The sequence below is a fragment of the Panulirus ornatus genome, chromosome 21 (genome assembly GCF_036320965.1).
Source record: "Panulirus ornatus isolate Po-2019 chromosome 21, ASM3632096v1, whole genome shotgun sequence".
Taxonomy (NCBI): domain Eukaryota; kingdom Metazoa; phylum Arthropoda; class Malacostraca; order Decapoda; family Palinuridae; genus Panulirus; species Panulirus ornatus.
The window spans coordinates 27,967,527-27,994,493 of NC_092244.1; the positions used below are offsets into that span (position 1 = coordinate 27,967,527).

The window sequence follows — 26,967 nt, forward strand, 5'->3', positions numbered from 1 at the left end:
GAGAATGACACTGTATCCTTTCACATCAAGAATATATTTCAGCCTTAAGAGCGTTAACCTGAGCTCTTCACTGACAAGATCTGCAATGATAACAATCTGGGGCCTTTGAACCAACATTTCTCCCATGTCAGATTGTGTCTTGTCTTCCCTAACGAAAGGGAACCAAACGCAGCCGAAATCCCCATTCTCTGCCGTAGGTACCCGAGCTAAATGTACGCTTTCCTTGATGTCTTCCCACCCTTCTTTGTCATCTGACACGTGAGCAGCCTGCATAGTCGTCTCCGCTTTCATAACAGTGTCAGACTGAAATGTGCGCTACACTAAAATTTAAAAGCGGCAAGTGACGAAGTGACTTTCATATCCACTTTGTGGATTAGAGTTAACTTGGAACTCGAAGGTATCTAAAGCGGTGTTGATAGACTTAGGAAATGTTACGTGGTAAGTGAAGCATTGCGATTACCTACGGTGGGATACAGAGATACACGCAGGCTTGGGATTGCGTTGTATCCATGGTACATGGCTAGTGTAGATCCGTTAGTGGAGTGTGGATGAAGTTCACTGGTGACGGACTGGTATATGAGAGTTAAATACGAGGAGGAAGACATGGATATGCGTAATATTGATGGCGTACATTTATTGAGAGTTGGTAGTGACGATATAGAGATACATACTGAAGATTAATTCAGCGTTCATAATAACGACATACGAAATATTCCTAGTGTTTATATACGTAATGTTAGTAGTGAGGATAAATGTAAAGTGATGTGAATATATGTGACGTTGATTAGGTGGATATATGTCCCTTTAGTAGTGGGGGATATATCTAATGTTGGCAGTGTGGATGTAAGCAATGTTGGCAGTGTGGGTATATCTAACGTTGGTAGTGTGGATATACTTAACGTTGGTAGTGTGGGTATATCTAACGTTGGTAGTGTGGATATACTTAACGTTGGTAGTGTGGATATACTTAACGTTGGCAGTGTGGGTATATCTAACGTTGGTAGAGCGGATATACTTAACGTTAGTACTGTGGATATACTTAACGTTGGTAGTGTGGATATACTTAACGTTGGTAGTGTGGATATACTTAACGTTGGTAGTGTGGATATATTTAACGTTGGTAGTGTGGATATACTTAACGTTGGTAGTGTGGGTATATCTAACGTTGGTAGAGCGGATATACTTAACGTTGGTAGTGTGGATATACTTAACGTTGGCAGTGTGGGTATATCTAACGTTGGTAGTGTGGATATACTTAACGTTGGTAGTGTGGATATACTTAACGTTGGTAGTGTGGGTATATCTAACGTTGGTAGAGCGGATATACTTAACGTTGGTAGTGTGGATATACTTAACGTTGGTAGTGTGGGTATATCTAACGTTGGTAGAGCGGATATACTTAACGTTGGTAGTGTGGATATACTTAACGTTGGCAGTGTGGGTATATCTAACGTTGGTAGTGTGGATATACTTAACGTTGGTAGTGTGGGTATACCTAACATTGGTAGAGTGGATATACTTAACGTTGGTAGCGTGGATATACTTAACGTTGGTAGAGTGGATATACTTAACGTTGGTAGTGTGGGTATACTTAACGTTGGTAGTGTGGATATACTTAACGTTGGTAGTGTGGGTATATCTAACGTTGGTAGTGTGGATATACTTAACGTTGGCAGTGTGGGTATATCTAACGTTGGTAGTGTGGATATACTTAACGTTGGCAGTGTGGGTATATCTAACGTTGGTAGTGTGGATATACTTAACGTTGGTAGTGTGGGTATACCTAACATTGGTAGAGTGGATATACTTAACGTTGGTAGTGTGGGTATATCTAACGTTGGTAGAGTGGATATACTTAACGTTGGTAGAGTGGATATACTTAACGTTGGTAGAGTGGATATACTTAACGTTGGTAGAGTGGATATACTTAACGTTGGTAGAGTGGATATACTTAACGTTGGTAGTGTGGGTATACTTAACGTTGGTAGTGTGGATATACTTAACGTTGGTAGAGTGGATATACTTAACGTTGGTAGAGTGGATATACTTAACGTTGGTACTGTGGATATACTTAACGTTGGTAGTGTGGATATACTTAACGTTGGTAGTGTGGATATACTTAACGTTGGTAGTGTGGATATACTTAACGTTGGTAGAGTGGATATACTTAACGTTGGTAGAGTGGATATACTTAACGTTGGTAGTGTGGATATACTTAACGTTGGTAGTGTGGGTATATCTAACGTTGGTAGAGCGGATATACTTAACGCTGGTAGTGTGGATATACTTAACGTTGGTAGTGTGGATATACTTAACGTTGGTAGAGTGGATATACTTAACGTTGGTAGTGTGGATATACTTAACGTTGGTAGTGTGGGTATATCTAACGTTGGTAGAGTGGATATACTTAACGTTGGTAGTGTGGATATACTTAACGTTGGTAGTGTGGGTATATCTAACGTTGGTAGTGTGGATATGCTTAACGTTGGTAGTGTGGATATACTTAACGTTGGTAGTGTGGGTATATCTAACGTTGGTAGAGCGGATATACTTAACGTTGGTAGTGTGGATATACTTAACGTTGGTAGTGTGGGTATATCTAACGTTGGTAGAGCGGATATACTTAACGTTGGTAGTGTGGATATACTTAACGTTGGTAGCGTGGGTATATCTAACGTTGGTAGAGCGGATATACTTAACGTTGGTAGTGTGGATATACTTAACGTTGGTAGTGTGGGTATATCTAACGTTGGTAGTGTGGGTATATGTAGCATTTAAATGCCCTGCTGAGGTCTGGCGAGAGCTTACACAAGATAGTAGTATCACAAGTAAGAGAGAGAGAGAGAGAGAGAGAGAGAGAGAGAGAGAGAGAGAGAGAGAGAGAGAGAGAGAGAGAGAGAGAGAGGAGTATGCATATCTGTAGGAAGTGAGTCGGTTGTTTACTGATGACACAGATATGAGTGAGAAACCTCAGAGGTTGGTGACTCCGCCTGGCAGGGTGTGGAAGGAGGAAGTTGAGAAATGAATGTAAATTTAAGCGAGGTTATTAGGCATGGAATAGGGGTGAGGGACAGGTCAGATGAGGGTATGAGTCTGAAATGGAGAACATCTGGAGGAATTGCAGTGGTTCAGATAGCTGAGGGTGAACATGGCGAATGGAAACACAGTAGAGGAAGTGAGTTATAGGGTGAGAGATGGAGAAGGTTTTTGAGAAAAAGAACTCTTTATCTAAGAGGGTGAAAAATGGGTATGTTTAAAAGTACAGAAGCCCCAGCAATGTTGTATGGATGCGAGGCTTGAGCTTGTAGAGACTGAACAATGTTGAATGGAGGCGAGGCTTGGGCTGTAGACCGCGACGCTTGGGCTGTAGACCGGGCAATGCTGTATGGAGGCGAGGCTTGGGCTGTAGACCGACCAATGTTGTATGGAGGCGAGGCTTGGGCTTGTAGACTGAACAATATTGTATGGAGGCGAGGCTTGGGCTGTAGTAGACCGAGCAATGTTGTGTCTCTAGAGGCGAGGCTTGGAATGAAGACCGCAAGTAGTGGGCTGTAGAACAAGCAATGGTGTGTGGAAGCGAGGCTTGGGCTGTAGACCGACCAATGTTGTATGGAGGCGAGGCTTGGGCTTGTAGACTGAACAATATTGTATGGAGGCGAGGCTTGGGCTGTAGTAGACCGAGCAATGTTGTGTCTCTAGAGGCGAGGCTTGGAATGAAGACCGCAAGTAGTGGGCTGTAGAACAAGCAATGGTGTGTGGATGCGAGGCTTGGGCTGTTCATGTTGTGCGGGCGGAGAAGGGTGGATATGGTGAGGAGGGATAGAGCTAAACTAAATCTGCAAGAAATGTAACAACACCATATTGAGATTTCAAGTTCGTATCCACTTTTTGCATCTAGTCGGTAAAACTTACCGTATGAAACTATGTAATTTATGTAATGAAATGCGAACTGTAGCATCTTATGTAACATCAAGCCACTGGAGTCTGACTAAGACCCTTTGTGACCCCTGTAATCCTTTTGCGCTGCCGCCCACAATGAGCATGAGGTGCACAATAAATTTGCCGGGGTTACCGACACAAATCAAATCTATAGCAGAACACATGAACAAATTTCTCCTACTGAATTACGTAAGTGTGTCTAGCGACTGGAGACAGATTTTTACCATCCTGAGAAACTAAAGGGGATTCTTATTAATAATATAACACTATTTGCCCATTGTTCAACGAGAGTGAGGGTAAAACTCATAAGGCAAGCAGCTCCACACACAGGAAATTCCTTGTGCTGCGTATTAGAACTTAACCCGGTCAGATTAAGAGGAATCTTTGTAGAACCGACGCTCCATGAGACATGTGATGGGACTCTGGCCCTCTCCTTGGCCTGTAGACTGACACAGGACCTTCTCTTGTCCAAATAGACGTATCGAACCAACTTCTGCCTATTGCCAAAGAAGGATGGAACTGTGAGGCCTGTGATAGGCTATAGGCATTTAAATAAGGTTATTGTCCGAGAGAGATTTCTTTTGCCTTGACTAGGTGAAGTTCTTCACCATTTAGGGGATAATGAGATATTTTCCACCTTAGATTTGTTACGTGGTTTTTGGCAGATACGACTGGATGATGCTAGTAAACCAGTGACTGCATTCAGTACCCCTGCAGATCACTGGGAATCTACGAGGATGCCTTTTGGACTGTCATCGCCCATAACTTTTTCAAGGTTCATGACAATGATTTTTAGTAACTTGACAGGAAAGACCCTTGTGGTCTATTATGATGACAGTAAGGATGTCTATGCTCATCTGAGAAACTTAGAGGAAGCCTTGAAGAAGTTACAGTTGGTGAATTTGAAGACTGAACCGTCAAAATGTAAATCTTAAGCACTAGGGTGAAATACCTAAGTCATGTAATGGTTGAGAGAGGAGTGTCCCCATTTAATGAGTAAGAAAAAGCCGTATCACAATTTCCTACACCTAGGAATGCAGCAGATGAGGTTCGATCACTTATTGGATTGCTTGGATTCTACAGGAGTTGTGTGAAGAGCTTTAATACCGTAGCCTAACATCATTACGAAGGAAGGGTGTTAGTTTCCCTTGGGGCAAAGCACAGGAACAAGTCATGGACACATTAAAGCAAGCTCTTTTGTATCCACCTTAGAAGTATATGAGTTTCATCAACCATTCTTTTAAGTTACTGGTACTAATGCAAGAAGGGTTGCAGCAGCCCTACTGCAGAGAACAGCGAGAGGACTACATCCCATAGCTTACGGCAGCAGAACGTTGCAGAGAAATTATTCGGTCACAGTACAAAAAGTTTAGCCATAGTTTGGGTACTGAAGCTTTGTAAGGATCTTACCTAACGTTACCCAGGTCGTGTGTTTACTGATCACTGACCCTTAGTTGGGTTATTCCGAAATCGAAGACCCACAGGAAGATTCGCTAGGTGATCACTGACTAGACAGGATCTCAGTCTAAAGTGCACAGTTGGAACACAGAGCGCCCTACACCCTTCTCTACTTCTGACTAAACCAGTCGGCTACACCGGCTGGCGACAGGCAAGATAACGCCGATAGCTGATTCAGGTAAAGTCCTGTGCGGGAGCCATGACATACCTCAGCTTGGAAAGCCCCAGTCGGTCATATGAACGCCTGTGAAGCCACATCAAGGAAGAGTAAACAGTAAGAACAAATGTCGGGAGAGCTGATGATCTATGAAGACGATATGTATAAAAAAAAATAAAAAAAAAGGAGTCAATAGATGAATAAATGATAAGCAAATAGATCAAAAAATATAGTGGTAGAAAAAGGATTGCAAAGCAGGGGGCACCTTCTTACCCATCTCTCCCTCCGGCTCAACTGCCGGGAAGATGTGGAAAAAAGGAATACCATGCAGTAAGGTACTGGCATGGAAGTTATGTAGGAAAAATGTGGACTGGAAAAAGTTTTCCTATCAGTTTGATGACATCTGCTCTTCGGCTGGATTCTGGAAACATAAAAGTAGACTACGATTTCCTTATTTCTAAGAGATGCCAGTAATGCTTCAACACTATATACATATATATTTTATTTATTTATTTATTTTGCTTTGTCGCTGTCTCCCGCGTTTGCGAGGTAGCGCAAGGAAACAGACGAAAGAAATGGCCCAACCCACCTCCATACACAATGTATATACACACACGTCCACACACGCAAATATACATACCTATACATCTCAATGTACACATATATATACACACACAGACACATACATATAAACCCATGCACACAATTCACACTGTTTGTCTTTATTCATTCCCATCGCCACCTCGCCACACATGGAATACCATCCCCCTCCCCCCTCATGTGTGCGAGGTAGCACTAGGAAAAGACAACAAAGGCCCCATTTGTTCACACTCAGTCTCTAGCTGTCATGCAATAATGCCCGAAACTACAGCTCCCTTTCCACATCCAGGCCCCACACACTTTCCATGGTTTACCCCAGACGCTTCACATGCCCTTATTCAATCCACTGACAGCACGTCAACCCCGGTATACCACATCGATCCAATTCACTCTATTCCTTGTTCTCCTTTCACCCTCCTGCATGTTCAGGCCCCGATCACACAAAATCTTTTTCACTCCATCTTTCCACCTCCAATTTGGTCTCCCACTTCTCCTCGTTCCCTCCACCTCCGACACATATATCCTCTTGGTCAATCTTTCCTCACTCATTCTCTACATGTGCCCAAACCATTTCAAAACACCCTCTTCTGCTCTCTCAACCACGCTCTTTTTATTTCCACACATCTCTCTTACCCTTACATTACTTACTCGATCAAACCACCTCACACCACGCATTGTCCTCAAACATCTCATTTCCAGCACATCCACCCTCCTGCGCACAACTCTATCCATAGCCCACGCCTCGCAACCATACAACATTGTTGGAACCACTATTCCTTCAAACATACCCATTTTTGCTTTCCGAGATAATGTTCTCGACTTCCACACATTCTTCAAGGCTCCCAGGATTTTCGCCCCCTCCCCCACCCTATGATTCACTTCCGCTTCCATGGTTCCATCCGCTGCCAGATCCACTCCCAGATATCTAAAACACTTTACTTCCTCCAGTTTTTCTCCATTCAAACTTACCTCCCAATTGACTTGACCCTCAACCCTACAGTACCTAATAATCTTGCTCTTATTCACATTTACTCTTAACTTTCTTCTTTCACACACTTTACCAAACTCAGTCACCAGCTTCTGCAGTTTCTCACATGAATCAGCCACCAGCGCTGTATCATCAGCGAACAACAACTGACTCACTTCCCAAGCTCTCTCATCCACAACAGACTTCATACTTGCCCCTCTTTCCAAAACTCTTGCATTCACCTCCCTAACAACCCCCTCCATAAACAAATTAAACAACCATATATATATATATATATATATATATATATATATATATATATATATATATATATATATATATGTGTGTGTGTGTGTGTGTGTGTGTGTGTGTGTGTGTGTGTGTGTGTGTGTGTGTGTGTTTGTGCTATTACATCCCCTTCCTTTATCTTCTTACTGTTATGTCTAAGATGATGATAAGTCTTCGTATGATATCGAAATTATTTAAGACTTTGAACACCAACATCAAGTCACTTTGGAGTCTGCGATCTTCGAGAAGAATTAATAGTCGTAAGTCTCTGAGTCTTTCCTCATAAGGCTTATCTCTGAGTGGAGGAATTAGTTTTGTTGGTCTTCTCTGGATTCGCTTCGATTCCTCTTTATCTTTGATCAGTCTTGAAAACTAGAACTGAACGGCGTAGTCCAGGTGAGGTCTAAGCAGGACACTGCAAGGGGATATATATATATATATATATATATATATATATATATATAAAAACATTACACACACACACACACACACACGCGCGCGCGCGCGCTTCTTATATCCCAGGCTGTTGCATCCACAGGAAAATGAAACACAATAAGTTCCTAAGTGCACTTTCGTGTAATGATCACATCATCAGGGGAGATACAAGAAATATATATAGAACAGTCAGCTGATATACAAGGAAGAGACGGTACGTGCACAACACATGCACCTCCCTGCGCCCGGGGTACGTCTACACACGCTGCTAAAATTATCTTTAGGCCCGTTCTGGCCACGCCAGAAGCGAAGTTATCAATGTCTCTTTGTAGACATAATTATTGGCACTTTACCCTCAAAGGAGGGCGAGCCTCGCACACTTTATAAAGACATCCTCTGCAACGGAACGAGGTATGGCTTACTGGGATGGTGGTAGATGTTAGCGTTATGCTCCCCGGGTTTAAGCAAACTGTGGTTTAAGTTAACTATCTTCTACTTATGCTAGGCTTATGTTCACTGACCCTCGTCTCTGTTCTGGGGTAGTGTAGGTTGCCATGTGGTATAATACCAAGGCAATTAGTTCAGTTTTCCTAGGATTATCATGCTTCCGCGAGGTAGCGCCAGGAAAACAGAGAAAAAACGCCACATTCGTTCACACTCAGTCTCTTGCTGTCATGTGTAATGCACCGAAACCACAGCTTCCTGTCCACATCCAGGCCCCCAAAGACCTTTCCATGGTTTACCCTAAACGTTTCACTTGCCCTGGTTTAGTGAAAGGTCCCCTTTGGTGAGTCTGTCTTAACACGAGTACTATATCTTCAAAGAAGTTCACTCCGAAGGAATCTACACTTCGCTGTTTACTTGATATTTTATTGAGTATGTACAATAGCGTTTAACTAGAAGTCTGCTAAAATCCCTCGTATTAGAATGCAATATGTGGCAGATAATTGCTTGCTCGGGTCAATCCGGGGCCACCAGTTTACTGGATGTTCTGGTTGGGTTGTCAGTGTGGCGTAATTGAGAGAGACACTCACTTAAGAGTAGGTCTCGAGGGGATATGATCATAGCTCTGAAATGGATGAAGGCCATTGATGAAGGTAACATGAATTAAGGTCTTAGAATAGCGCCACCGCATAGGACAAGAAATAATGGATACCTATTAGAAAAAAGTAGATTCAGGTTAGCTGTGGTTCGGGAATAGGTTAGTAAATTTATGCCAAGGGACAAGTTGGCAGGTACAGTAGTGGAAGCTGGGTCTTTAGGTAGCTTTCATCGAAGGTTGGATGTGTTTATGGGTTCAGGCGGTTGGTTGTAGGGTGGACAGACTCAGGACCTGCCTAGCATGGGCCAATAGGCCTCTTGCTGTGTCCTCACTTCTTATGTTATATTCTATATGACACGGAAATACCTTAAACAACAACAACATTGCTTTATCAAGACGCTTGAGGAGAAATAGCAGAGAAGGAATGAGCTACTGGTGGTGTAGGATGATAATGGGTAAGGTGAGGTCAGCTGTGAGAAATAAGAGACGGTCTTGGAACCGGAGCCTCGATGATGCTGATGGTGGGCGGTCGAGATGAGGAATCCATTGACACCTACCAGGAAGAAGATGACACGTCAGGAGTCACGTTTGGACTTGTACTGACGCTGGAGGCGCCCAAAGAAGCAGCTTGAGTCTGGTTTCACATGGCTAAGACTTCAGGCGCTGGAGTGGTGCACTTGTTGTCTGGCGCAACACAACCACTTGACTGCCTCCCTCCGGAAGGTCAGGTCGTCGAAGCCGAATGTCGCAAGCTCTAACGTCTCTCCATGCTGGTGGAGTGGAAACAAGGGAATGAATGTGAACGAATGAGGCCTTTTCTTTGTCCCTGGCGCTACCTTGCAAACGCATAAAGCGACAAACAATATATATATATATATATATATATATATATATATATATATATATATATATATATATATATATATATATCCCTGGGGATAGGGGAGAAAGAATTCTTCCCACGCAGTTCCCGCGTGTCGTAGAAGGCGATTAAAGGGGACGGGAGCGGGGGGCTAAAAACCCTCCCCTCCTTGTATTTCAACATTCTAAAAGGTGAAACAGAAGGAGTCACGCGGGGAGTGCTCATCCTCCTCGAAGGCTCAGATTGGGATGTGTGGATGTAGCCAAGATGAGAAAAAAGGAGAGATAAGTGGTATGTTTGAGGAAAGGAACCTGGATGTTTTGGCTCTGAGTGAAACGAAGCACAAGGGTAAGGGGGAAGAGTGGTTTGGGAATGTTTTGGGAGTAAAGTTAGGGGTTGGTGAGAGGACAAGAGCAAAGGAAGGAGTAGCAATACTCCTGAAACAGGAGTTGTGGGAGTATGTGATAGACAGTAAGAGAGTAAACTTTAGATTGATATGGGTAAAACTGAAAGTGGATGGAGAGAGATGGGTGATTATTGGTGCCTATGCACCTGGTCATGAGAAAAAAGATCATGAGGGGCAAGTGTTTTGGGAGCAGCTGAGTGAGTGTTTTAGCAGTTTTGATGCACGAGACCGGGTTATAGTGATGGGTGATTTCAATGCAAAGGTGAGTAATGTGGCAGTTGAGGGTATAATTGGTGTGCATGGGGTGTTCAGTGTTGCAAATAGAAATGGTGAAGAGCTTGTAGATTTGTGTGCTAAAAAATGACTGGTGATTGGGAATACCTGGCTTAAAAAGAGATATACATAAGTATACGTATGTAAGTAGGAGAGATGGCCAGAGAGCGTTATTGGATTACGTGTTAATTGATAAGCGCGTGAAAGAGATTGTGTGTTAATGTGCTGAGAGGTGCAACTGGAGAGATGTCTGATCATTATCTTGTAGAGTCGAAGGTGAAGATTTGTAGAGGTTTTCAGAAAAGAAGAGAGAAGAATGTTGGGGTGAAGAGCGGCAAGAGTAAGTGAGCTTGGGAAGGAGACTTGTGTGAGGAAGAACTAGGACAGACTGAGTGCAGAATGGAAAAAGGTGAGAGCAAAGGGCATAAGCGGAGTGGGGGAGGAATGGGATGTATTTAGGAATGCAGTGATGGCTTGCGCTAAAGATGCATGTGGCATGAGAAGCGTGGGAGGTGAGCAGATTAGAAAGGGTAGTGAGTGGTGGGATTAAGTAAGATTATTAGTGAAAGAGAAGAGAGAGGCATTTGGACGATTTTTGCAGGGAAATAATGCCAATGATTGGGAGATGTATAAAAGAAGAGGCAAGAGGTCAAGAGAAAGGTGCAAGAGGTGAAAAAGAGGGCAAATGAGAGTTGGGGTGAAGGAGTAGCATTAAACATTAGGGAGAATAAAAGGATGTTTTGGAAGGAGGTAAATAAAGTGCGTAAGACAAGAGAACAAATGGGAACATCGGTAAAGGGGGCTAATGAGGGTAATAACAAGTAGTGGTGATGTAAGAAGATGGCGTGAATATTTTGAAGGTTTATTGAATGTCTTAGATTGTAGAGTGGCAGATATAGCGTGTTTTGGTCGAGGTGGTGTGCGAATTGAGAGGGTCAGGGATAATGGTTTGGTAAATAGAGAACAGGTAGTGAAAGCTTTGCGGAAAATGAAAGCAGGCAAGGCGGCGGGTTTGGATGGTATAGCAGTGGAATTCATTAAAAAAGGGGGTGACTTTGTTGTTGACTGGTTGGTGAGGATATTCAATGTATGTATGGCTCATGGTGAAGTGCCTGAGGATTGGCGGAATGCATGCAAGTGCCATTGTACAAAGGCAAAGGGGATAAATGTGAGTGTTCAAATTACAGAGGTATAAGTTTGTTGAGCATTCCTGTGAAATTGTATGGAAGGGTATTGATTGAGAGGGTGAAGGCATGAACAGAGCATTAGATTAGGGGAGAGCAGTGTGGTTTCAGAAGCGGTAGAGGATGTGTGGATCAGGTGTTTGCTTTGAAGAATGTATGTGAGAAATACTTAGAAAAACAAATGGATTTGTATGTAGCATTTATGAATCTGGAGAAGCTATATGATAGAGTTGATAGAGATGCTCTGTGGAAGGTACTAAGAGTATATGGTGTGGGGGGCAAGTTGCTAGAGGCAGTGAGAAGTTTTTATCGAGGATGTAAGGCATGTGTACGTGTAGGAAGAGAGGAAAGTGATTGATTCCCAGTGAATGTCGGTCTGCGGCAGGGATGCGTGATGTCTCCATGGTTTTTTAATTTGCTTATAGATGGGATGGTTAGGGAGGTGAATGCAAGAGTTTTGGAAAGAGGCGCAAGTATGCAGTCTGTTGTGGATGAGAGGGCTTAGGAAGTGAGTCAATTGTTGTTCGCTGATGATGCAGCGCTGGGGCTGATTCAGGTGAGAAACTTCAGAAGCTGGTGACTGAGTTTGGTAAAGTGTGTGAAAGAAGAAAGCTGAGAGTAAATGTGAATAAGAGCGAGGTTATTAGGTACAGTAGGGTTGAGGGACCAGTCAAGTGGGAGGTACGTTTGAATGGAGAAAAACTGGAGGAAGTGAAATGTTTTAGATATCTGAGAGTGGATTTGGCAGCGGATGGAACCATGGAAGCGGAAGTGAGTCGCAGGGTGGGGGAGGGTGCGAAAGTTCTGGGAGCGTTTAAGAATGTGTGGGAGGCAAGAACATTATCTCGGAAAGTAAAATTGGGTATGTTTGAAGGAATAGTGCTTCCAACAATGTTAAATGGTTGCGAGGCGTAGGTGTAGATATGGTTGTGTGGAGGAGGGTGGATGTGTTGGAAATGGGATGTTTGAGGACAAGATGTGGTGTGAGGTGGTTTGATCGAGTAAGTAATAAAAGGGTAAGAGAGATGTGTGGTAATAAAAAGAGTGTGGTTGAGAGAGCAGAAGAGGGTGTGTTGAAATGGTTTGGTCATATGGAGATAATGAGTGAGGAAAGATTGACAAAGAGGATATATGTGTCAGAGGTGGACGGAACGAGAAGTGGGAGACCAAAGTGGAGGTGGAAGGATGGAATGAAAAAGATTTGAGCGATCGGGGCCTGAGGATGCAGGACGTGTATGTATATACATACACGTCTACACACGCACATATACATGCCTATACATCTCAACTTATACATATATATACACACACAGGCATATACATATATTCACATGTACATAATTCATACTGTCTGCCCTTATTCATTTCCGTCGCCACCCCGCCACACATGAAATGACAACCCTCTCCCCCGCCTGTGCGCGAGGTAGCGCTAGGAAAAGACACCTAAGGCCACATTCGTTCACACTGTCTCTAGCTGTATATATCATACAAACCTGCAACAACACAGGGGTCCCGGGTTTGATCCTGGCTGTTGGAGGTCACGTATAATGTAACATGACCAGATCACTTCTCTCCAGAGCCAAACCCCACGTACGTCTCCTTGGTTTTCCCCTAACCTCTTCACATGCCCTGAGCCAGCCCAGTGACATCATGCCGCCCCCTGCATACCGCATTGCTCCATTTCGCTGTGTCCCATGCACGTCTTACACCCTCCTGAACGTTTAGGCCCCATACTTCCATCTTTCCGTGTCACCCGTATGATTTCCACACATTTCACACCTAGAGTTTTTTCCGTCTGAGATGGTCGACCACGCACTACCTCATCTTCTTCAATTTGAAGGTCTATGAAGGCAAGACTTGGTTTAAACTGCACATTACGACGGAGCCAAGGAGCTGGATCTATCTTGCATATAACCTGGTACTGTTCAGCGAGTTCTTTAAAGCCCACTGTTTGACCTTCTGTATGATGTGTTCGCCATGATCTTGTACTTCCTACTGAAGCTGTTTCAGTCCTAGTAAATCAGCAGGTTGTAGGGTTTCTCTGATTTTAGCATTTATACTTATAAATTGTTGAGATAGTTCTGTACACAGCTGAGAAACCAGTTGACTGCTTTTCCCAAAACGAAAAGCAGCACTTTGGTATATATTTTCTATCAATTGTTGTAATTCGGACAATTTTGTATCAAGGGACTGTTGAGTTAAATGTTGCTCTTCCAGAAATATGTTATCATGAAGCTGTTTCAAACGATACAAGAGATTTTCAAGAGATGTTCCAAAGGTTATCCACACAGGGTCGGTACTGTCGGCCAGGCCACACGTCAACTGCAGCAATGTATACAGTAAACTAATATCATAGCTTCTTACATCAGCAGGTCAGCTTACGTCTCTGGTCTTGGTTAAAGTTATTCTTGAATTATCCCCTGGTGCACCCAGGCTGACTAAGCAAGTAATTTCGTATTGGATGTCCTCCTTGATAACCTCTGTCGAATACCCATATCACCACAGTCTTGCCAACCTTTAAGGCAAAAATATATTGCATAAAATGAAGTTCCGTTTCATGGTATGGTTGACATATTCTGAAGTTTCACCTCCCTAAGAGTTTTGATAAAGTTACATCATAAGTGTGTTCTGTTTCACAACTTGGAAATCTAATTCACATTTACAGCATAGGCTGATGACACAGGAAATGCACTATACGTTTCTGTCCGATGTGGGCATGTATTGCAAAAGTTCACGACAATTCCGTCAGATGCGTCACTGGGAATTTGGGGAAACTCAGTGACGTTAAATTCAGTTCTCAGGACAAGTGCTATACATGAGCAAAACATGCTAAACTTAAACCAGACGTCCTATTCTTTTTTTTTTTTATCTCTGTCGTTTACATATTATCATCCTAGTTTAGCACAAAATGTAAATACAACTTACACTTGTAAAATTTCATCTAACAGTCTTTAACAAAATACTCTTTAGGCTTGTGCATGTAAGCGACCTACGGCTGAGTCTGCCTGAATAGGCGGGTGAGATGCCACTCCTCGTTCAGTTGTGTATCTAAGGAATGACCTGGGGTGGAGAATACTACGTACCCTTTCATTTCTGGGGAGACCACCTCTCCTTTCTGTGCTCCCTACTGAAAATCTTAATGTTTGAAGGATGCGGTAGTCGTGTAATTTCTCATACACATAATCCTTTGCCGTATAATTGTGCCAAACTGGTAACTCTACTTCATGAGAGCAGGTTGCCAGTTTGTCTCCATCGTACACGACGTTCCTAAACACATAGTTGGCTATAAGTGGCCTCTAGAGTCATTTTTGCCCTATCTGATACTTCATTAGTTACTAGAATTGCATTACCAACGTATTTTACGTGGACACATAGAGTTGCTCTAGTAACAAGAGCATAAAGATACATTCCCGGACATGTATAAACTGTTAACTGTTGCTCCATCGCTCCCTCCTACATACGCTCATACGAGACGTGTTTTTGCTTAATATAACTGATGAAGAATTACGTAACCATTGGGATTTATCACTAAAGGGCAAAACAAAACTAGATGGATAACTTTGTCAACCTGTCTGCCATGAAATGTGACAACGTGTTAGTTCAGTCTGAGAATATGTATGCTCCTGTCATTGAATATAGTGTTGGTGTAAGTTTCATTGACATATCACCTGAAGGTTATTAGGGCGGATATATTCAGATAATGATTATATTTTGAATGTTATTTGAGACGGTACGGGCTCTGTGTAATTATCTCTATGTATAATTATCTTCACTCATTACTTCCAAGTATCATAACTCAGATGTGGCTGTAATAACATAATTCACTTTTCACTCTGAAAACCAACTGTGATATATTTCGCATGGTATATTGTGTAACTATTATTATCATCATTATTTGGATAACAGTGTACTGCCTCACTTTGTATGTCAATAGAGGTGATGACACCAGGTGATTCGTGAGTTTCAGCTTCAGCAACACCAGGAACCCGACTTAATGAGTTAAATATAAGTGAAAAAGTATATATATACATATTTAAGTGAAACCATAGCATGCAAAATTTTACCCGCTGAGTAAACAGGAACACAAGAGCTCAATAGGTTTACTACAACACATTCTCTCCCCAAGAGTACTTTAGACTATTAATACTGCTCAAGTATTAGTAGCTTAGTGAAAAAAAAAAGAAAAAAAAAACACCATCCCTCCACAGTTGTCGTCGTAGCCTCTGGCAACTTTACCCTAGACTTAATGCGAGAGACCTCCATTTAAGTCCTTACCATCCTCAGCTGGAACATAGCTGGACTTGCAACCCTGCAAAAAAGATCTTCACCAAGCGTTTCCTCCGAGAAATTAGACTTAGCTGTTCGTCCTCATCTGGTGGCGCGATCTACCATTCTCTTAAGAGACCGTGCAATTCGCCAAGGCCTCATGGTACTCGTATGGAATTCTCATCCCTCTTCCATGCCATGCCCCACCGCGAGCACTTACAGGATGAAGACTTCGATCTCAAATTTTAAACATGACAGAAATGATGCATCTGTAATCTTAAACTATCAACACGTGACTTGGCTCTGACAACCCCATTATCTAATGGTGCCAGCAGGTACACGATAGCCTTTTCTCGCTTGCATCGTCATGATCTTTCCTCACCCTCCTAATGATCTTCTTGATGCTGATCTCTTGCGTTTTATTCAGAGATCGTCTTGCCATCCTCAATGTCTTAGGTCGTGTCCTAACTCTTCTTATTACGTGTCCCTCTCCTGTCACCTCTCCTCAGCTCCTTCACTATACCATCCAGCCAGAGAGTAAAGATTTGATTCATACAGATCAAGGTGGCGGAGCGGATGCCCGTGGGGAGTCGACCTCCATTAACTGCTATAGTGATGCGTTTGTTACTGTGGAACCTGACGTGATTGCCTTCGACGGACCGTTCCCGAAATCTCAGATGAACCCTGTTGTTCTCCACACACACCACCACCACCTCTCCAGGATCGTCCAGTGGTCTCCAGGTAGGGTCGTCGTCCTCTACACTGATGGCTCTTTTGACCCTGCTACGGGCAGGGCCGGGGGCTGGTGTCTACATCTCCCGTCCTGATGCCCTCGAGCCTAACTCTCCCTCTCAGAGTTTCTGACGGGGCGTCCTCCACTCAGGCCGAGCTGATAGCCCTCCTTGCTGCTATTCTCGCTAAGGAAAATGCCGGTGGTTTCAGCCCCCTGCTCGTCTGCTGCGACCCCAGGTCTGCTCTCGATGGGATAATAAGGACCTCATCCTCCGAATACGAAGGCTAACATCAACACTTCAGGATGCAGGCCGTCCTCCTGTGACATCCCTATGGATGCCTCGTCATGTCGGCATCTCAGGAAATGAGGCAGCAGATGGCCTTGCCAAGACCGGTTGTAACAAGGCCACACCTGACTACATTGTTCCTCGAACACTTATACAACTTTAGGACTCAAATTCGCCGCAAGCAGAGAGAAGCTGGGGAAGCAGCCATCCCCCTAGACACCCCGCCAGCCTTGCACGTCAGCTCCCTGACCTCTCATATGTCTATGGGAAAGGGTCACGGAAAAGGGACGCATCTTCATCGGGTACGACTTTGCTTGGGAGATTGGCATCCCCGCCTCCCCTGAGCAGCGCGCTTGTGCATTAGGCAAAGGACCCGACCGCCGCACCCTTGTCCACTACTTCCTCAAATGTCGCCACACACAACGCTTGAGTGACGCCTGCTGGACCACCACTTCACGACCCCCTGACGGAGACACGATGATCCTCCCCATACTGGCCAGATATTATGTAAACAACATTGATGATGTGTTGAAGGAATGTCCACCCTTCCTTAGGCTTTAGTAAGCTTCATCGTGACACTTGCCAGATGCTTTTGGTAGTATTGCACAGAGGTACCTAGTGACACCATAGGATCCCGTTTCTCTATCAAGGGATACAGTACTGATATTGAAATTGACGGCCTCTCATGCACCTACCCGGTAGTCCTGGAAATCATTGGTATAGTGTTCCTGAGATAATAGTCTCGGTGCCATGACCATGTTATAAAAGGATCTACAGACCCTAGAGACCATAAGACAAATATGAAGAAGAGAAAACCCGTCAAAGAAGAGAGCTGGTCCCGTTCTCTTAGCTCTCCTTTGACACCTATCCTGGAGAGGTATGGACGAAGCTCATTGCTACTCTTGGTGCACATCGTAGGCAGTCGGCGTGTCCAGACCCTTCCTGCTGCCTTCCTTATACATGACTGTGCTGAAGGTGTTCCCAACTACTCCGACTCGCTCTCTTTGTCAGACAGTCCAGCATCGAAGTACGAAGTCGCGAGCTGTTATTCTACAGACGCTTGATGAGAAAGTACTAACGCACAGGTCACCTATCCTAGTCACATTGTATCACTTGCGCTTCCGTCCCACATGAGTCTTGCTTAAACATCCTATCCTGTCTTGCTTGAGCTGAACTCTTCCGGTTGAATGAAAAATTCCTTTATAGGTCTAGTGTTAATGGTTTCAGAACTCATAGAAGTATGGTTTTTATGTTGCTTCTTTCTTGATATCGTGAAGGCCTTTGACACAGCCTAATCTGATATCATCTTGGTTGAACTTGAGGTGGGAAAACAAGAAATTGGTACCAAAGATACACCTCACATGCTAAGTGTTCTCCGTTATATTTACATAATTCCTAATTCATTCCACTGTTACTCTGTCCTACATTCTGGTTGTGCTGATGTTATGCGCCTAAAGAATAACGCACGTGAAATTATCTGAAAATCAATGAATTTTGTAATATCTGTTACGATTAACTTCTTACTGGAGTTTGAACAACGAGTATGGGCTGTACAGTAAATAAGGCACTGGTAGCGGCCAAACTAAAACTGAAAGCCTCTTCAGTGGACTGAGGGAGTTAGAGAACTCGGCGTGATGACGAAATAGCAGTGCTCGAAATGAACATTGAGAAATGTTATTATGAACTTTAGAGTGAACATTGATAATTTGGATCTAATCTGTGTACGTGGTTAGCGTCACTTGACTGTGGCGCATTCGCAGGGAGCCTGGGGTCGAGCGCGTAGCTTTCTATATTGGTTTCGACGGTCGGTCCACAGTTAAGCCAGCTGTTTATCCACGCTACTGGGCTGGTCGACAAAATTCGTTTGTGAAATGGCCTTGCCGTCCCAGGGAGACGCTCGATATTACGCCGTTCGCACTGACGTGTTATCATTCGCGCGTGTCCTGGCGTTACCTGATTCGCTCCACGCGCAGTGTGTCCCACTTTTTACGTGAGCAAATGGCTGCTATCCTAAACCAAAGACAGTAGGGAACTGTTCACGACGGAGCGACGTCGAGACAAATAATTGTTGGGCGAGTCAAGAATTGTGCTCATGTAAGTCTTTGTTGGGTAAGCACAATACAAATGAGATACAAGTGTTGCGTGACTTCACCATCGAACCTGATTTTTTGAACATGAGAGAACGTAACTGAGGCATACCTGGGGTGTGGTTTGTGGTAGGTGATCTCCCTGGTGGTGGGGTTTCAAACTGGTTTGGGAGAGTGGGTGTTTGCTTCGTCATTACTCTTGTCTATATTTACCAATGTCGTATTTCTCGAAAAATGGGAATTCGTAAAGTCTATACTGTAGGTCGTTTAGATACGAAGGGATAAACTTATTATTTTCTCTGAGTCAAATAAGTCAGTCTGGAGGAGCAAGGTAACAACAGTATTTCTGCTTGGCATATACGTGAATCCTGGTGTGTTTAATGAGGAATTCGCCAGACGCTCTTTGAAATCATTCCTTTTTTTTTTTTTCCTGTATTTTGCCAGTCCTTCTAGTTCTCTATTAGTCACAGCTGCATCTCAAATTCCTGGGTTTAAAATGGTGAAGGCAATACTGCAATTCCTACGGAGAAATGAATGGCAGAAATTTATGACATCGTTTTATGCGGGTTATCATCTAAGATTACATAACACTTATTCGTAAAGCGCTGTAACAATTATCACCCTCAAGACACGAGTGGTGCGGCATGCCACATGATCAAGTGACGCATACATGGTGTAACAATTCATTTTCCTTTACATGGATCCTCGCAACCAAAGTCGACAAAAATTCAGTGTCACATCCTGTCCCAACTTACGACTGTCTAAACATTAAAGGATATATTCTGTATAAAGATCATTGTAGTCTATTCAATTAAAAATATGTACCGGCATATATAGGGGTCCAGTAACCCCACAACCCAAAATTGGCTGACTCATGTCCTCCCACCTCTCACGTATACACACACACACACACACCAGGAACGCGTACCACACCTCGAGAGCCGACTCAATCACAGGCCCCACTCACATACTCACGAGTGAAATGTCCTTTTAACACTTCGTTGGTAAGATTTCATATGTGTACTTCATATTTCATCTGCCACAAAATGAGGACCGTGATAAGTCCATCACACGAATTTCTGAAAAATAATGTAGCGCGTTTGGTCGTCGTTTAGCAGGTTTCGCTCATTCACAGCCTGGGAAACTCAGAGTTGGCAACTTGTTACACGCGTCCTCACTTCTCAGTGACGTATCCACCGGTGTCGATATATATACCGAAACGTGTGTCCCTTTATCAAGTGTTCCTCCAGTCATTCGTCTGTGTTATACTCACCGTTGTGTACTTTGGATGAGAGCTGAGCGTATCAGGCTTGTAGTGAGGTTACTTAGGTATGGCATACCTAAATATACTTTTATGACATTTAGGCCTTACGAAACACATAGGCTGGTGGAATATCGGAGAAAATGTCGATAACACCTTTAGCGACGTGTATGGAAGAAGCGGACCTTCATTTTCTGCGATATTTTCTTGCCTTTAAAGTTGGCAAGACTGTTATGAAATGGGTTTTCGAGTGGGGTTATCAAGGAGGACATCCAATACGAAATTACTTGCTTAGTCAGCCTGGGTACAGTCGAAGAAAATTCAAGAATGACTTTAACCAAGACCAGAGACGTAAGTTGACCTCAAGCACACCTGACGATGTAGGAAACTATGATATTAGTTTACTGTACACATTGCTGCAGTTGACGTGTGGCCTGGCCGACAGTACCGACCCTGTGTGGAAGGCTTTTGGACCATCATTAGAAAATTTATTGTTTCGTTTAAAACAGCTTCATGATAACATAGTTCTGGAAGAGCAACATTTAACTCAACGGTCCCTTGATACAAAATTGTTTGAATTACAAGAATTATTAGAAAATATATACCAAAGTGCTGCTGTTCGTTTTGGGAAAAGCAGTCAAACGGTTTCTCAGCTGTGTACAGAACTATCTCAACAATTTACAGATATAAATGCAAAAATCAGAGAAACCCTACAACCTGCTGATTTACTAGGACTGAAACAGCTTCAGCAGGAAATTCAAGATTATGGCGAACACATCATACAGAAGATCAAAAAGTTGGGCTTTAAAGAACTCGCTGAACAGTACCAGGTTATATGCAAGATAGATCCAGCTCCTTGGCTCCGTCGTAATGTACAGTTTAAACCAAGCCTTACCTTCATAGACCTTCAAATTGAAGAAGATGAGGTAGTGTGTGGTCGACCATCTCAGACGGAAAAAACTCTAGGTGTGAAATGTGAGGAAATCTTACGGGTGACACGGAAAGATGGAAGTAAGCCAGACGTCATCATTATGACTGGTGAGGGAGGCATGGGTAAAACTACTCTCCTAAAATATCTAATTGAGAAATGGGTTAGTGATCAAAGGTCTGTAAATGATCTTGACCAGGTGGACATTATGCTGTACATACAGTGTCGAGAGTCCGGCATCCGATCTTTCGATCAGCTGCTTAAACAATTACTTCAAAAGACTCTGCAAAGATCTTGTGGTGACTTAGATTTTTTTAGAGACATCATTTTAAGGTTGAAAACTATCATACTGATCGATGGTTATGATGAAGCCAATGAGGATTCAAAGATTTTAATGAAAGATATTCTTCAAGTAGCAGGGAAAGTACGAGTCATAGTGACTACACGTCCTGGATGTGGAGATCATCTCGTCCCACTTATTCCATCAGGTAAACGCTGTTTAGACCTTCTAGTTAAGGGTATCGCCCCAAAGCTGCGCTCACAGTATGTCAGTAATACAGTAGACATTTTAGTGGACGACGGAGACCAAAGGGCGAACGTGAAAGAAGCTGTCAGTGCGAAGCTCGAGGATATAAAGGAAACGACTGAGCAGCACCTCAACAATCCTCTGACCCTGACATTGGTGACCTTACTGTGGGTGGAGTGTCCCGAGAAATTCAATGCATTTACCACCGTCACAGAGCTCTATGATGAGTTAAGAGATCTGCTGACGGGGAAACTGATAGAAAGGTTGACTGGAAAAGTTGGTAACCCAGAAGAGAAATGTAAGCAGTTTCTGACTCTTTATGACGATTTAGCTCTGCAGTCTATAAAGAAAACTGAGTTTGACCTTTCAAAAGACACTCTACGTACTTTAACAGAGAAATGTAAGAGCCTTGGTTTGCCACGCGTAGATGTTCTCTCTTCATATCTCACAAGGAAGCGATCCCGGCAAGGTCTTAAACTGATTTGGATTTGGTCATATTTACATCGTGGATTTCAGGAGCATGCCGCCAGTCGATCGATTTTGAAAACACTTTTGGATTCGGATGAAGAACAAAGTCGTAGCAGCCACCAGTCGACTGCACCATACAATAAATCAAATGTAATAAAACACATGTTCACTGATGTGTTAGATTTAATGCTCATATCGTCCGAAAATGTGTTATTTTTGCTGACAGGCGCACTGGCTTCCCTCTCAGAAAAACATTTATTAAGATATTTCCCTGATTTACTGCAGGTGCTTCCCATAGTTATACACTATGATGGTTCTGCCCATATCGATGCACAGTTGTCATTTGCCTTGGAAAGCAAGAATCATCCAATGGTGATTCAAGAAGTTGCACGAATGTTCTCAGAAAACAGAAAATGGAGTAGTGGGGGACACCATTGGAAAGCTCTCCCACCTATACTTTCTCTGGCCAATCCAGATGAAATGAAGATAGAAATTCTACGGGATCCAGAAATGTATCCTGACCTTCAACAAGGTCTTGAAGCATTAGCCAAAACAACAGTTAATGTACAGTTGCATCTCACAAAGCATTATTCCAAGAGCAAAGGTGTATCCGATGCATTTATAAAAGCCGTAAATTCAAGCAGCTGTACGTTGACCGAGTTCTCGGGCCGGGTGACGTCACCCAGCTTACTGCCAGATACCTTAGAGTGGCTGTGGCTCCGCTGCACTAAGGAGGACCTACAGATGCTAGCATCAAGACTCCCCACACTACTAAATCTGAAACACCTCAGTGAGTTATATTGGATTTTCTTTCACTGTTATGTTAAGGAAGTTAAGAAAATGTATACTTACTTCCTGCTCCAGGAATCACTTTTCTCTCTTTGTAAAATCACATAGTGCTCAGGAAGCAGGCCAACACGGACGTCCTCCGCGGAACTATACATAGGTCATAAACTGTAGTGATGTGATGTCTGTTTATATGGAGAGAGTGGGGGGGACATCTGAGCTGTAAGCATTCCTTGTCTTCATGGTGGTAGATGCATGGTGGTTGTAAAGGTCCCTGGGATGTATTGAATCAACGTCTGTGCTAATGTAGGGCTGGGTAGATGGGACGGCGTCCCCCGGGTTTGTCTGGGGTGTGTAGTTTCGAATGGAGTGTACAGTCTGATGAGGCGGTGTTTAAGACCGTGCAGGGAGGGCGGATGTTTCTAGAATGTAAGCGTTTTGTCAGTGGTACATACACCTGCTGAGGGTGGGGGCGTATGTGAGAAGTTGCTGAAGAATAAGGTGGGGTACACTTTTTTTAAGGAGGGGGGGGGGGGGGTTGTAAGTTATGAGATGGTGTGGGTTCGAGGGGTCTAGTGCTGTGGCAAAGAATTTATATGTCGAGAATGTTGAAGTTGGATGATACTGGGAGGATCTATGTTTCTTTGCGTAAGTGCTGGGTGTTTGTGGTTACCCAGCAACGAATTTCTGAATGCTCTATTGTATGTGGTTATATCACAAGTCTATGTGGAAAGAGTGTGGAGCGTATGAGTGTTCGGTATATATATATATATATATATATATATATATATATATATATATATATATATATATATATATATATATATTTTTATTATTTTTATTATACTTTGTCGCTGTCTCCCGCGTTTGCGAGGTAGCGCAAGGAAACAGACGAAAGAAATGGCCCAACCCCCCCCCCCCATACACATGTATATACATACGTCCACACACGCAAAATATACATACCTACACAGCTTTCCATGGTTTACCCCAGACGCTTCACATGCCTTGATTCAATCCACTGACAGCACGTCAACCCCGGTATACCACATCGCTCCAATTCACTCTATTCCTTGCCCTCCTTTCACCCTCCTGCATGTTCAGGCCCCGATCACACAAAATCTTTTTCACTCCATCTTTCCACCTCCAATTTGGTCTCCCTCTTCTCCTCGTTCCCTCCACCTCCGACACATATATCCTCTTGGTCAATCTTTCCTCACTCATTCTCTCCATGTGCCCAAACCACTTCAAAACACCCTCTTCTGCTCTCTCAACCACGCTCTTTTTATTTCCACACATCTCTCTTACATATATATATATATATTATCCCTGGGGATAGGGGATTAAGAATACTTTCCACGTATTCCCTGTGTGTCGTAGAAGGCGACTAAAAGGGGAGGGAGCGGGGGGCTGGAAATCCTCCCCTCTCGTTTTTTTTTTAAATTTTCCAAAAGAAGGAACAGAGGGGGCCAGGTGAGGATATTCCAAAAAAGGCCCAGTCCTCTTTTTTTAGCGCTACCTCGCTAACGCGGGAAATGACGAATAGTTTTAAAAAAAAAAAAATATATATATATATATATATATATATATATATATATATATATATATATCCAAAAGTCTCTCTTTCGCGCGCCTGTCAATTAACACGTAATCCAATAACGCTCTCTGGCCATCTCTCCTACTTACATAAGTATACTTATGTATATCTCGCTTTTTAAACCAGGTATTCCCAATCATCAGTCCTTTTTCAGCACATAAATTTACAAGCTCTTCACCATTTCCATTTACAACACTGAACACCCCATGTATACCAATTATTCCCTCAACTGCCACATTACTCACCTTTGCATTCAAATCACCCAACACTATAACCCAGTCTCGTGCATCAAAACCACTAACACACTCATTCAGCTGCTCCCAAAACACTTGCCTCTCATGATCTTTCTTCTCATGTCCAGGTGCATATGCACCAATAATCACCCTTCTCTCTCCATCAACTTTCAGTTTTACCCATATTAATCGAGAATTTACTTTCTTACATTCTATCACATACTTCCACAACTCCTGTTTCAGGAGTACTGCTACTCCTTCCCTTGCTCTTGTCCTCTCACTAACCCCTGACTTTACTCCCAAGACATTCCCAAACCACTCTTCCCCTTTACCCTTGAGCTTCGTTTCACTCAGAGCCAAAACATCCAGGTTCCTTTCCTCAAACATACTACCTATCTCTCCTTTTTTCACATCTTGGTTACATCCACACACATTTAGGCACCCCAATCTGAGCCTTCGAGGAGGATGAGCACTCCCCGCGTGACTCCTTCTTCTTTTTCCCATCTTAGAAAGTTAAAAAAATACAAGGAGGGGAGAATAAAAAGATGTTCTGGAAGGAGGTAAATAAAGTGCGTAAGACAAGGGAGCAAATGGGAACTTCAGTGAAGGGCGCAAATGGGGAGGTGATAACAAGTAGTGGTGATGTGAGAAGGAGATGGAGTGAGTATTTTGAAGGTTTGTTGAATGTGTTTGATGATAGAGTGGCAGATATAGGGTGTTTTGGTCGAGGTGGTGTGCAAAGTGCGAGGGTTAGGGAAAATGATTTGGTAAACAGAGAAGAGGTAGTAAAAGCTTTGCGGAAGATGAAAGCCGGCAAGGCAGCAGGTTTGGATGGTATTGCAGTGGAATTTATAAAAAAAGGGGGTGACTGTATTGTTGACTGGTTGGTAAGGTTATTTAATGTATGTATGACTCATGGTGAGGTGCCTGAGGATTGGCGGAATGCGTGCATAGTGCCATTGTACAAAGGCAAAGGGGATAAGAGTGAGTGCTCAAATTACAGAGGTATAAGTTTGTTGAGTATTCCTGGCAAATTATATGGGAGGGTATTGATTGAGAGGGTGAAGGCATGTACAGAGCATCAGATTGGGGAAGAGCAGTGTGGTTTCAGAAGTGGTAGAGGATGTGTGGATCAGGTGTTTGCTTTGAAGAATGTATGTGAGAAATACTTAGAAAAGCAAATGGATTTGTATGTAGCATTTATGGATCTGGAGAAGGCATATGATAGAGTTGATAGAGATGCTCTGTGGAAGGTATTAAGAATATATGGTGTGGGAGGCAAGTTGTTAGAAGCAGTGAAAAGGTTTTATCGAGGATGTAAGGCATGTGTACGTGTAGGAAGAGAGGAAAGTGATTGGTTCTCAGTGAATGTAGGTTTGCGGCAGGGGTGTGTGATGTCTCCATGGTTGTTTAATTTGTTTATGGATGGGGTTGTTAGGGAGGTGAATGCAAGAGTTTTGGAAAGAGGGGCAAGTATGAAGTCTGTTGGGGATGAAAGAGCTTGGGAAGTGAGTCAGTTGTTGTTCGCTGATGATACAGCGCTGGTGGCTGATTCATGTGAGAAACTGCAGAAGCTGGTGACTGAGTTTGGTAAAGTGTGTGAAAGAAGAAAGTTAAGAGTAAATGTGAATAAGAGCAAGGTTATTAGGTACAGTAGGGTTGAGGGTCAAGTCAATTGGGAGGTGAGTTTGAATGGAGAAAAACTGGAGGAAGTGAAGTGTTTTAGATATCTGGGAGTGGATCTGGCAGCGGATGGAACCATGGAAGCGGAAGTGGATCATAGGGTGGGGGAGGGGGCGAAAATTCTGGGAGCCTTGAAGAATGTGTGGAAGTCGAGAACATTATCTCGGAAAGCAAAAATGGGTATGTTTGAAGGAATAGTGGTTCCAACAATGTTGTATGGTTGCGAGGCGTGGACTATGGATAGAGTTGTGCGCAGGAGGATGGATGTGCTGGAAATGAGATGTTTGAGGACAATGTGTGGTGTGAGGTGGTTTGATCGAGCAAGTAACGTAAGGGTAAGAGAGATGTGTGGAAATAAAAAGAGCGTGGTTGAGAGAGCAGAAGAGGGTGTTTTGAAATGGTTTGGTCACATGGAGAGAATGAGTGAGGAAGATTGACCAAGAGGATATATGTGTCGGAGGTGGAGGGAACGAGGAGAAGAGGGAGACCAAATTGGAGGTGG

The 26,967-nt window shown here is 43.3% G+C and overlaps 1 protein-coding gene across 2 annotated transcripts in view; it reads left to right on the forward strand.

Moving 5' to 3' along the window:
* Positions 1–20,156: 20,156 nt before the first annotated feature.
* Positions 20,157–26,967, forward strand: part of LOC139756428 (uncharacterized) — a 100,610-nt gene continuing 93,799 nt past the window's right edge. For both annotated transcript variants that reach the window (XM_071675866.1, XM_071675867.1), the window contains exon 1: positions 20,157–22,956. In XM_071675866.1, coding sequence (XP_071531967.1) covers positions 20,388–22,956 — 2,569 coding nt within the window. In that variant the 5' untranslated portion in view covers positions 20,157–20,387. The remainder of the gene's footprint in view (positions 22,957–26,967) is intronic.